This window comes from Gopherus evgoodei, chromosome 21 (genome assembly GCF_007399415.2).
Source record: "Gopherus evgoodei ecotype Sinaloan lineage chromosome 21, rGopEvg1_v1.p, whole genome shotgun sequence".
Taxonomy (NCBI): domain Eukaryota; kingdom Metazoa; phylum Chordata; order Testudines; family Testudinidae; genus Gopherus; species Gopherus evgoodei.
This window is the reverse complement of record NC_044342.1, coordinates 7,775,784-7,788,116: the sequence shown is the minus strand read 5'-3', so window position 1 is coordinate 7,788,116 and position 12,333 is coordinate 7,775,784. Positions and strand designations below refer to the sequence as shown.

At 48.6% G+C, this 12,333-nt stretch overlaps 1 protein-coding gene across 1 annotated transcript; it reads left to right on the top strand.

Annotated features, from left to right (window-relative positions):
• Window positions 1-5,339: 5,339 nt before the first annotated feature.
• Window positions 5,340-6,107, top strand: LOC115637882 (olfactory receptor 14I1-like). Its single transcript, XM_030539480.1, has one exon. It carries the CDS (start codon window positions 5,340-5,342, stop codon window positions 6,105-6,107), a length of 768 nt encoding a protein of 255 aa, XP_030395340.1.
• The last annotated feature ends 6,226 nt before the right edge of the window (window positions 6,108-12,333 follow it).

Genomic DNA, 12,333 nt, shown 5'->3' with positions numbered 1-12,333 from the left:
GCTAGCCTGTGTACTTCAATGGTACCTGCAGAAGTAATCGCTCAGTGTTAGAACACCTAAGGGCCAGATTTTTAATGGCATTTAGGTGTCTAGGAGGATTTTCAAAAGCCTTTATGCACTTAATTCCTACTGACATCAAAGAGTTTTTTGAAGATCCCATTAGGTGCCTAAATACCTTAAAAATCAGACAGTAATTCCTTCTGTGAATCTAGCCTTGGATCGCTGAAATCCCCTAAGAGGCTTTGGCAATATCATCCCAGAAAATTAGACTGAGATTCATAACCACTATTTCTGAGCCCTTCCAGACATTGAGGGCTTTATAAACAGCATATCCAGAACTGGATTCTACAAACGGCTCTGTCTCTTTAAAATGAGCCAAAAGCAGATCACAGGACTGTGGGTCATAGTGGCCTTCAGAAATGGACTGGGATCTTTGTGCAGTTCCTAGAAGACATGTCCCCACCACACAAACATCAGCATCACTGGAACTGTATTTGCATCCTTGGGTTCCATCACTACGGAGGTGTCCAGGAGTACAGAGAAAGAAATCCTCCATCATATATAGCAAAGTTCCCTTCAGGTAGAGTAGAAGCACATTTCCAGGAAGTGGTGAGCAGGAGAAGATTGCCTAGCTACCACCTTCACTTTTATATATACTACTGAAAAATATCCGACTTCAGAACCTTGGGCGAATCCTCTGGCCACTTAGGACTAGGGTAGTACAAAGAAAACTAGGATACAAGGGGACAAAACAGAAATCTCTGTGCATTAGTGCTAGTATATTCAAAGGGGTGTGTCATGGTATAATTCCCCATCTTGAACCTTAGGGGTCCAAGAGATGGGGTACAGCATGAATTCCTCTAAGCTTGATTACCAGCTTAGAACCTGTAGCTCTGCCATCAACCAGGAATTCCAGTGCCTGGTACACTCTGGTCCCCCCAAATCCCTTGCCTGGAGAAACCCCAAGACCCAGACCCTCTGGATCTTAACACCAAGGAAAGGAAACCCTTTCCCCCCACTTTTTGCCCTCTCCCAGGCTTCTCCTCCCTCCGTTACCCTGGAAGATCATGTGATTCAAACTCCTGAATCTTTAAACAGAGAGGAAAATTCACCTTCCCCACTCCTTCTTCTCCCCTCCCAGACTCTCCCTGAGGGAGAAAGTAATCCTAACCCAAGAGAGAATCCAATCTTTCTCTCCCCCTTCCCTCCTTTCTCCCCACCAAGTCCCTGGTGAATCCAGACCCCATCCCCTGGGGTCTCACTAGAATAAAAAAACAATCAGGCTCTTAAACAAGAAAAGCTTTTAATTAAAGAAAAAAACAGTAAAAATTATCTTTGTAAATTTAAGATGGAATATGTTACAGGGTCTTTCAGCTATAGACACTGAAAATACCCTCCCAGCCTAGTATACAAGTATAAATTAGAATCCTTCCAGCCAATACACATTTGCAAATAAAGGACAATAAACATAAGCCTAATTTGCCTTATCTACCTAGTACTCCACTATCTGAACTATAAGAGCCTGTATCGGCGAGATTGGAGAGAAACCTGGTTTCACGTATGGTGCCTGAGCCCCAGAGTGAACAATAACTAAAATCTAACAGCTCATCACAAAACTTCCCTACTCAAGATTTGAAGTGTCCTGTCCCCTGAATTGGTCCTATGGTCAGGGACAGTCAGGTTCACTGAACTTAACCCTTTACAGGCACAAGAGACATGAAGTACTTCTGTTCTTTAACCTTTCACTATGTGTTTATGACAGAGTGTAAGGGAGATAGGTGTCTAACTGTCCTTGTGCAGTCAATGGGAGATGGCACCTAATTCCATGAAGACACTCTGAATACCCCAGTTACAGCTCACAGCCTGGAGCAAGAGTTCACTGTATCATTGTATGCCACACTCTGCAGCACTCCAGCCCCTTGTTTCTGCTCTTAATTGCACAGGATGCAGCAGAGTAGGTTACAGGTCTCTCCTCAGGCCCACCCCCTCCTTGGTACCATCACATGGAGCTTAGGTGGATTTGTGCCCAGGATTAATTTGGCCCTTATCAGAGGCTTGTTTTCTATTCATTCTTCTGTTAATGCCCACCGGGGATAATTTACAGCTCTGTGTCCTCATAGGGGTTTCCTGAGGAATTCCCCACTCAGTCTGATTACTTTGGTTGCTATCAGTATCTGAATCCCTGGGCTGATGATATGTTCCTTGCACATGATGCAGAATCTTAACAGTGTGGGAGGGCCTGGGAATAGACTGTGACTCAAAAAGGTGTCTTTAGAGAGCAGGAAAGTACCTGGCCTTAGCCCCCACTGGACATTTGAAAGGACAGGAGGATACAGATCACACCTATTTCCATGTGAATTCTAGAGACATTTTACACAGGAAGGGAAACAGGTTGGCTGGGGAGACAAGAGATGAAGCACGTGCTTTCACCTCTAAGTCCCCTGTTTACACCAATCCCCACTGAACAGTGGCCAAGGGGTCGATCCACAAAGGATTTAGGTGTCTAAGTCCAAAATTAACATCTTGAAAACCTCTTCTGAGCTGTTGCTTAACCGGGTAGGCACCTACATTTCCTTGCATGAAGTCCCTAATGGTCTCAGACTGTGGTGGTTTGCAGATGGTGACTTATCAGTTGTATAAATCCAAAGTTTGCTTCATTAAGCAACTTTGGAAATCATAGATTTAATGTTTCTGAAGTTCAAGGAAGGCCAGGCCTTAGAACGTAACAAGGTAGACCCAAGGCCAGGATTACAAAGGGGTTTAGGCACCTTACTATTCTAATAGGTTCCCAGTGGTATTTACAAAAGCACCTAAGCAGGTTGTGCACCTAACTCCCATTGAAAGTCTATGAGATTTAGACTTTTGGCTCACTTAGGAGTTTTGATAAATCCCACTAGGCACTTGGCTTTATCTGTAGGTTCCTAAAACCCTTTGCGGCTCTAGCCAATAGATTACACAGAAGCTAGGCTGCGATCAGGAAACTCTGGGGGAGATTCTAGGGACTGTGTTGTGCTGGAATTAAATTACAGGATAATAATGGTACATTTTGGATTTAAAATTGATAAATTCATGAACTTTTGCCTCTGGGCCTCTGCTTCTGAGCTGTTCAGGGCTCCAGGGAATGAGTCTCTCTAGCTCTTACAAATTAGACGTGGATAAGTCACCTTCCTGCAGTGTTGCTTGTCTAATGCCGGTGATGATCAAAGCCGGCTACACACAGCTCATTTGCAGAGCGCAACAGTCAGTTCTGTCTCAAAAGCCATGTCTACTCTACGAGGGCTATAACAGCATAGCTACAGCATGGTAGATGTGCCAGAGGAACCCTGTAGAGTAGCCACAGCCTGCAGTGATGGAAAGGGTGGTTATGTAGGAATATCACCTCCCTGAGTTATGGGACTTGGATCCTCACATATATTTTTTCCATTGATTTTGCTCCATCTACACCAGGAGTGAAAGCAGCATAGCTACACCACTCTGGGGTGTGAATGTATAGCCTTGAGTGGTATAGCTATGTTGATATAAGTTTTAAGTGTTGAGCAGGTAAGAGTGAGGATTCTTAGGCAGTTGTGCCTTTGCCATCAAGACATCACTGTGGTGTGGGAAATGAGATAGATAGATAGATAGATAGATAGATAGATAGATAGATAGATAGATAGATAGATAGATGATATTGACCAAAGAATCTAGGCAGTGGATGACAGAATGCATCGCAATTTGGGAAAAAGCCTACAAATTCCAACACAGTAAGTTTGCTACTTCAGTTAAATATTTTTGGGAATTAATATAGAGGGGAAATTTAAGAACATAAATATGAATTGTAATCTGAACTCTTTTAAGATTTTTACTATCAATTTAATCAAATATCTGGTCAGAATTTTTCTCCCTTCTGGAAAATGCTGACGTTTTCTTTAAAAAAACAAACAAAAAATGATTTTTTTTTAGCCAGTTGGGACATCAAACTTTTTCAGCTGAAAGCTGAAACTTTTAAGATGAAAAACATATTTTTAGTAGTAAAACACACATTCTTTAGGTGAAAAAAGCCAAATTTCCATAAAAAAATATCAACAGACAATTTGCAATGAGCCTTAAACTTTAAAGAAGTGCTGTGGACATTGATACTGCCTAATTTCAAATGACTTCATTCTGTTGCACCTTGTTTGCATTTCTGTTTCAAAGTGTACAGCAATAGACCCTGGGTGTTGGTGGGCAGGACTGAAATTTAGGATATCTGGAGCTAACTCCACAAGCTAAGGCCACAACCCCCTTAGCTAAGGCTAAAGAGAAGACTTGTAAGCTCGAAGATGTCTCGGTACCACTTTGTAACCCACACCCAGGAGGACTGTGGGTTACAAAAGCGGTAATTACACACAGATAAAAATTGAAAGGGGAAAAAAAGGCACAGAAAGGTCAAAGTGACTGGCCCAAGGTCAGAGAGCAGGCCAGTGACAGAGCCAAAACATAGAACCTATGTGTACTGATGGCCAACGAGCCACATAGCACAGACCTAAATTCACAGAAGTGAACCACCACCACCAGGAGCTACTGATTCTCCAAGATCATCATGCCATGCCGATGGAAGCACAGCTGGTATTCGCTGCTGTAAATCAGTTTTTAATCGAGCAGCAGGCCATGACGTGCTGCTGTGTGGACTCCTAACAGATAAGCTGACATTTTGGATGCAAGGTGAGTCTATGGAGTGTAGCCTCAGAGAGTGGGAATGAGGCTATGCTGGCATATTCTAGTACTTCAGTTTCATGCCCAAGTTGTCAGCTGGCTATTTCTCAGAATAGAGGGACCATTGTTAGTAGTGTTGGGTTTAGTTTGTAATTTGTTCCAGCCTTTATACTACATTTAATCAAGCCAGATCCTCCGATGGTGAAAAATGACCCATCAACACTAGGAGAAATGCCAGTTTACACTAGTACAATAATGCACTTGACTAATGGTCTGATTGTCAGGGGAAAGGAGCATTCACCATGCCTGGTCATGGAACTAATGAGTGCAGTGCTCCTGTGACAATCACATCATTAGAAATCATTAAAGAATATCTTCAGCAGTTGAATATAGCTAGAATGAAATGCAGACTAAAATGATGACCATAGTCTTTATTCTTCCCTGCACAGGCAAGACACAATGAACTGAGGAAGAAAATGTCCAACCAAACCACAGTGACCGAGTTCCTTCTCCTGGTATTCTCTGATGTCCCAGAGCTGCAGATTTTACATGTTGTGATGTTTCTGGTAATTTACCTGGCAACCTTAATTGGAAATCTTCTCATCATCACAGCTGTAGCTCTTGACCCCCATCTTCACACCCCCATGTATTTTTTCCTGATTAATATGTCCATCCTAGACCTTGGATCCATCTCTGTCCTTGTCACCAAATCCACGGCCAACTCCTTATTGAACACTAAGTCAATTTCCTATGCTGGATGCATTGCCCAAGTCTTTCTCTTTGTCTTCTTTGCAGCAGCCAATATCACTTTACTCACTGTCATGGCGTATGACCGATACATTACTATCTGCCAACCACTGGACTATGACAGAGTGATGAACAGGGATGCTTGTGTCCAAATGGCAGCCAGTGCCTGGATTACTGCTATTGTCTACTCTGCCTTGCACACTGGGAACATCTTCAGGTTACCATTCTACCAGTTGAATGTCATCAACCAGTTCTTCTGTGAAATCCCCCAGCTACTCAAGCTCGCTTGCTCTGATTCACACCTCAGTGAAGTTGGCATTCTTATCTTTAGTGCATGCTTGATATTAAGCTGCTTTGCTTTAATAATTGCATCATATGTTCACATCTTCATGATAGTGCTGAGAATCCTCTCTGAGCAGGGCCAAGGTAAAGTCTTCTTCACCTGTCTCCCTCACCTCACTGTGATCTCCTTGTTGTTTTGCACTGGCATCTTTGCCCACCTGAAACCTACCTCTAGCTCAGCATCAAGGATGGATCTTGTGATGGCTGTTCTGTATTCTGTAGTACCTCCAACAATGAATCCAGTCATCTACAGCCTGACAAAGAAGGAGATCAAAGCTGCCCTGAGGAGGCTGAATGTGTGGACATTATTTACCAAGAACAATATATTTGTCTTTCTCTCATAACTGTCATTTTATTGTGTTTCATTATAGCTACATTCAATACATAGAAATATTCTTTCCATGGGAAAATCACCTGCAATGTACAAACGAATTCCACTGAAGTCAGTGGAGTTACTGTAGAATTAACCAGTATAAATGAGGTCGGAACCTATCTATTAATCTATCTTAAGGATTTATATGGCTACCATCACTCCATCATCAGAGCACCATACACAGTAAATCAGTAGCTACGGCAAAGTCATTTGTCAATTTCAGTTACTCTCTGGCTCATCTGTTCTTTTTTGTGGGGGAGAGGTAATATTTATGTTTGGGATAAGAGATGTTTTATTTTCTTGATTGCCTCTGTTTCTTGTTTTGTTTTGCTGGTTGTTCTGTTTTCTGTGAATTGCAGAGAGTGGGGTATGTTTGCTTAGATGCATGTGTCTTTTCCCCTCTTTCTTTATTGTTCTCGCCACGTACTGGGGGTGTCAGTGTGTCATGCCTTTCATGGGAGGGGGCTCAACTTTTGATTCTCATGTTGATCAAGAGATGGGAAATAATTTCTGTCGGTGTAGGGATGGCTGAGTTTCTGCTCAAATGATTATTTTAATGCTGATGGGATTTTAGTCTGTTAGTAATGATGGGTCTGAGCACAGTTTTTTTTGTTCCTGCTATGCTAAATAAATTATACTTTGGAAAAGACCAGTTGGTCACTCAACATACGACTGGTCACAGCTCTGTGGGAAGAGCAGGACCCAAACCCAATCAGACTAGCTGAGAAATCATGATTGGTGCACTCAATGCTGTAGCCTGGGTCCCAGTATAAAAGTGAGAGAAAAGACAGTTACTCACCTTTGTAACTGTTGTTCTTCTAGATGTGTTGCTCATATCCAATCCAATTAGGTGTGCGCGCGCTGCGTGCACGTTCGTCGGAGACTTTTTACCCTAGCAACACTCGGTGGGCCAGCAGGTCACCCCCTGGAATGGTGCCAGTATGGCTCCTGATATATACCCCTGCTGGCCCGCCCGCTCCTCAGTTCCTTCTTGTCAGCTACTCCGACAGTGGGGAAGGAGGGCAGGTGTGGAATGGATATGAGCAACACATCTCGAAGAACAACAGTTACAAAGGTGAGTAACCGTCTTTTCTTCTTCGAGTGCTTGCTCATATCCATTCCAGTTAGGTGATTCCCAAGCCTTACCTAGGCGGTGGGGTCGGAGCGAGACGTGGTGGACTGCAAAAACGCTGTGCCGAAGGCATCGTCATCTCTAGCCTGCTGCACCAGAGCATAGTGTGATGCAAAGGTATGCACAGAAGACCAGGTGGCCGCGCGGCAGATTTCCTGTATGGGGACATGTGCCAAAAACGCGGCAGACGAAGCCTGAGCCCTGGTAGAATGGGCGGTAAGGGGCCCCGTTGGAACGTGGGCCAAATCGTAACATGTCCGAATGCAGGACGTGACCCAGGATGCAATACTCTCGGAGGAGATTGCCATGCCCCTCATGCGTTCTGCTACTGCCACAAATAGTTGTGGTGAACGTCAGAAGGATTTAGTCCTCTCAGTGTAGAACGCGAGAGCCCTTCGGACATCCAAGGAATGGAGCTGTTGCTCTTGACGGGATGAATGCGGCTTTGGGTAAAAGATTGGCAGCAAGACGTTTTGGTTAATATGGAAGGCGGAGATGACCTTAGGGAGAAACGCCGGGTGCGGTCGCAGCTGTACCTTGTCTTTGTGGAATACAGTGTACGGAGGGTCCACGGTCAGAGCTCGAAGCTCCGAGACTCGTCGAGACGACGTGATAGTGACTAGGAAGGCCCCTTTCCAAGACAGGTACAGCAGCGAGCATGTGGTTAAAGGTTCGAAAGAGGGCGCCATGAGCCTGGTCAAGACAAGGTTCAGGTCCCAGGAAGGGGTAGGCCATTTGACCTGAGGGAATAGTCGCTCCAAGCCCTTGTTGAATCTTGACACCATGGGGTGGGAAAACACAGACTTGCCAGCCTCGCCTGGATGGAAGGTGGATATAGCCGCGAGGTGGACCCGCAGAGAGGAGATTGCCAATCCCTGCTGCTTGAGAGACCACATGTAGTCCAGAATGCTGGGGACTAGCACAGAGAGCGGGTCATGGCCATGCTGGTTGCACCAGCAGCAGAAGCGCTTCCATTCTGCGAGGTAGGTAGAGCATGTAGAAGGCTTCCTGCTGCCCATCAGCACTTGTTGTACTGCCTCAGAACAGCGCAATTCTGACTGGCTTAACCAGCCAGGAGCCATGCAGTCAGATGAAGGGACTGTAGATCTGGATGGCGCATCCTGCAGAAGTCCTGCGTGATCAGATCCGGCCAAGGAGATAGGGCGATTGGGTCCGCCAGGGACAGATCGAGCAGCATAGTGTACCCGGGCTGCCTCGGCCAAGCCGGAGCGATCAAGATGAGGCGGGCCTTGTCTCTCCAGACCTTGATCAGGACTCAGTGGACGAGCAGGAAGGGTGGAAAGGCGTAGCAAAGCCGACCCATCCACGGAATGAGGAATGCGTCCGACAGGGAGCCCAGGGAGCGACCCTGAAGGGAGCAGAACACCTGGCATTTCCTGTTCGATCTGGAGGCGAACAGGTCTATCTGGGGAAAACCCCACCTCTGGAAAACCGAATAGAGGACATCTGGACGGATGGACCATTCGTGGGATAGAAAGGATCTGCTCAGGTGATCCACAAGGGTGTTCCGCACTCCCAGGAGAAAGGAGGCCACTAGATGAATAGATTGGGCTATGCAAAAGTCCCACAGACGTATTGCTTCCTGACACAGCTGGGAGGACCACGTCCCGCCCTGCTTGTTGATGTAATACATGGCCATTGTGTTGTCCGTGAACACTGCAACACAATGGCCATGTAAATGGCGTTGAAACGTTTGGCAGGCTAGGCGAACCGCCAGCAGCTCTCGCACATTGATGTGAAGAGTCAGCTCTCTCTGCGACCATAGACCCTGTGTATGCAGGGTCCCCAGGTGTGCACTCCAGCCCAGCGATGACACATCTGTTATCAAGGACTCTGAGGGCTGAGGGGCGTGAAATGGTAGGCCCGTATACACTTGGGAGGGCGTTGTCCACCAGATGAGGGAGCCTAGAACATATGGTGGAATCATTATGATTGTGTCTAGGGCTTCCCTGCCTGGGCAATAGACCGACATGAGCCAGGTCTGCAGCGGGCGCATGCGGGGTCTGGCATGCTTGGTGACAAAGGTGCATGCGGCCATGTGCCCCAGGAGAGTGAGGCAAGTTCGAGCTGATGTGGTTGGGAAGGCTTGTAGGCTTTTGACCATGGACACTATGGCTTGGAATCGGTGCCGGGGGAGGCTGGCTGTCGCAAGGTTGGAGTCCAGCATTGCCCCAATGAACTCTATGCTCTGCGTGGGCACCATAGTGGACTTGTCCGGGTTGATGGTCAAGCCTAGATTTGCAAACAGCTCTCTGATGATGGTGATGTGACCAATCACCTGCACCTCCGAGGTGCCTCAGATGAGACAGTCGTCGAGGTAAGGGAAGACACGGATATGATGACGACGCAGGGAAGCAGAGACGACCGCCATACATTTGGTGAAAACCCGAGGGGCCGAGGAGAGCCCAAAGAGGAGGACTGTGAATTGGTAATGGTCCTGATTTACCACAAAGCGAAGATACCGCCTGTGTGGGGGAAAATGTGGAAGTATGTGTCCTTCATGTCGAGAGCGGCGTACCAATCTCCAGGATCCAGGGAAGGAATGATGGTGCCTAAGGATACCATGCGGAACTTGACCTTTTTGAGGAATTTGTTCAGCCCTCGCAGGTCCAGGATGAGTCGAAGGCCCCCTTTTGACTTGGGGATTAAGAAGTACAGGAAATAAAACTCCTTGCCCCTCAACTCCTTTGGCACCTCCTTTATAGCTCCGATGAGCAGGAGCTTGTGAACCTCCTGGATGATAAGTTGCTCGTGAGAGGGGTCCCTGAAGAGGGACGAGGAGGGAGGATGGGAAGGGGGTGGAGAAATAAACTGAAGATGGTATCCAAACTCCAGTGTGCGCAGGACCCAACGATCCGAAGTTAGTTGGGAGCAGGCCGGCAGGAAGGGGCGGAGGTGGTTGAGGAAATGAAGAGGATCCAGGGAAGGGATTGGTGAACTGCTCTCTGGCGCACCCTCAAAAGTTTGTCTTGGGTTCCTGCGGTAGCTTGTTGGACCAAGAGTTATTACCCCTTTGAGGCCCCGACTGACGTCTACAGGTCGCCCGGCCTCGCCTCCAGTTAAAGTCTTGTCTGGGGCGAGGCGGAGGGTAAGGGTGCTGAGTGTATAGGTGGAATGGTCTTCTCTGAGTCTGGGGCGTGTGCATTCCCAGGGAATGCATGATGACCCGGTTATCCTTCAGGCTCTGCAGCCTGGGATCCGTTTTCTCAGAAAAGAGACCTTGCCCATCGAATGGCAGGTCCTGGATTGTGTACTGTAGCTCTGGCGGTAGTCCAGAAGCCTGCAGCCACGATATTCGATGCATGGCTACGCCCGATGCCAGCGTTCTTGCTGCCGAATCTGCGGCATCTAAGGACACTTGTAGCAAGGTCCTAGCGACCCTCCTGCCCTCTTCTAGGAGAGATGAAAATTCCTGGCACGAGTCCTGGGGAAGCAGCTCTGTAAATTTGCCGACAGCCTGCCAGGTGTTGCGGCTGTAACTGCTCTAGAGGGCTTGTTGGTTCGCCACACGGAGCTGAAGGCCTCCCGCAGAGTAAATCTTGCAGCCTAGCAAGTCCATGTGCCTGGCTTCCCTGGATTTTGGCGCAGGAGCTTGCTGGCCGTGGTGTTCCCGCTCGTTGACTGACTGCACCACCAATGAGCAAGAAGCGGGATGTACATAGAGGTACTCATATCCCTTGGATGGTAACATACATTTTCTTTCCACTCCGCGGGCCGTGGGTGGAATGGAGGCCGAAGACTGCCATATGGTGTCCGCCTTCGCTTGTATCGTTTTGATGAAGGGGAGGGCCACCCTAGTCGGTGTCTCCGCAGAGAGAATGCTGACCACGTGGTCCTCCACTTCAGGGACCTCCTTTACAGGGAGGTTCATGTTTTGGGCAACTCGCCGTAGAAGGTCCTGATGCGCCCGGAGGTCAATGGGCGGGAGCCCTGTTGAAGATGTGCCCGCTACAGCCTCATCTGGGGACGAGGAAGACAACAACCCAGAGAGAAGTGGTTCCTGTATGGAAGCCTCATCCTGAGGGACCTCCGTCTCCAGGGCATCCTGTTGCTCCGTAGGATTTGCAGGGTCTTCCTCCAAATCTGAGGGGGGGGGGGGCAGCTGACTTTGGCCTCTGGTGCACGACGCTCCGAATGACTGGAGCGGGCTGGGCCGAAAGGTTCACCCTGGGCTTGGTGGTATGCCCAGGGCATCCAAAAGGGCCATTGTGGTGGTCCCTGGTCCGGGTGGGCTTGTACGTCCGAACCCCCTTAAGAGGCGCTGTCCATACGAGAGGAGGCGGACGAGTGCCTTGAAGGCCATGGAGGAGCCGTAGATGACTGCAGCAGGGCCCTGTGCATGCCGATGTCCTCTCTGCGTGGTGCCGGTGATCGGTACCAGGAGTCATGGCGGTACCTAGATCTTGACAGGGACCTGCTACCAGCTCGGTGCTGGGAGGTCGACCGGTGCTGCACGCTGCCGTGCCGGGGCCGGCTGCGGTAAGAACGCCAGTGCTTGGATCTGGATCGGTGCCAAGAGTGGTATGACGGCGACTGGGATCTTGATCGGTGCCGCGAGTACGACCGGTACTGCGGGGAGCAGTCCCGGGACTGCTAGTGGCGTCCGGATCTTGAGCAGCGACGCTGAGCATAGTCTCTTGATCTAGAGCGGGACTGATGCTCAGTAGTGCCTGGTGAACACGGCCGCACTATGGCGGGCTTGCCCATCAATTGGATAACCCACACCGAAGGTGCCAGGGGTTGGGGCAGCTCGGGCTCCGTCAGGGTGATGAGGTCGTGTGCGACGGACAAGGTCTCTGGTGTAGAGGGCGCGACAAGCTCAACCGCTGTTCTTGCTGGGGAGCTGAGAGGCACTGGACTCAACGGCTGCTGAGAAGCCGGAGTCGACAGTGCGCCGCAGCGGATGACAGTGCCGGGTGGTCAGACTTAGAAGCACGCTCCGACTGCAGTGCAGCTGTAGGTACCGCAGGAGTTCTATGCTTCTTGCTCCTCAGGGAGAGGGAGCAGTGCCGGCTAGGGTGCCGGGCTGGTGACGAGTGGGATG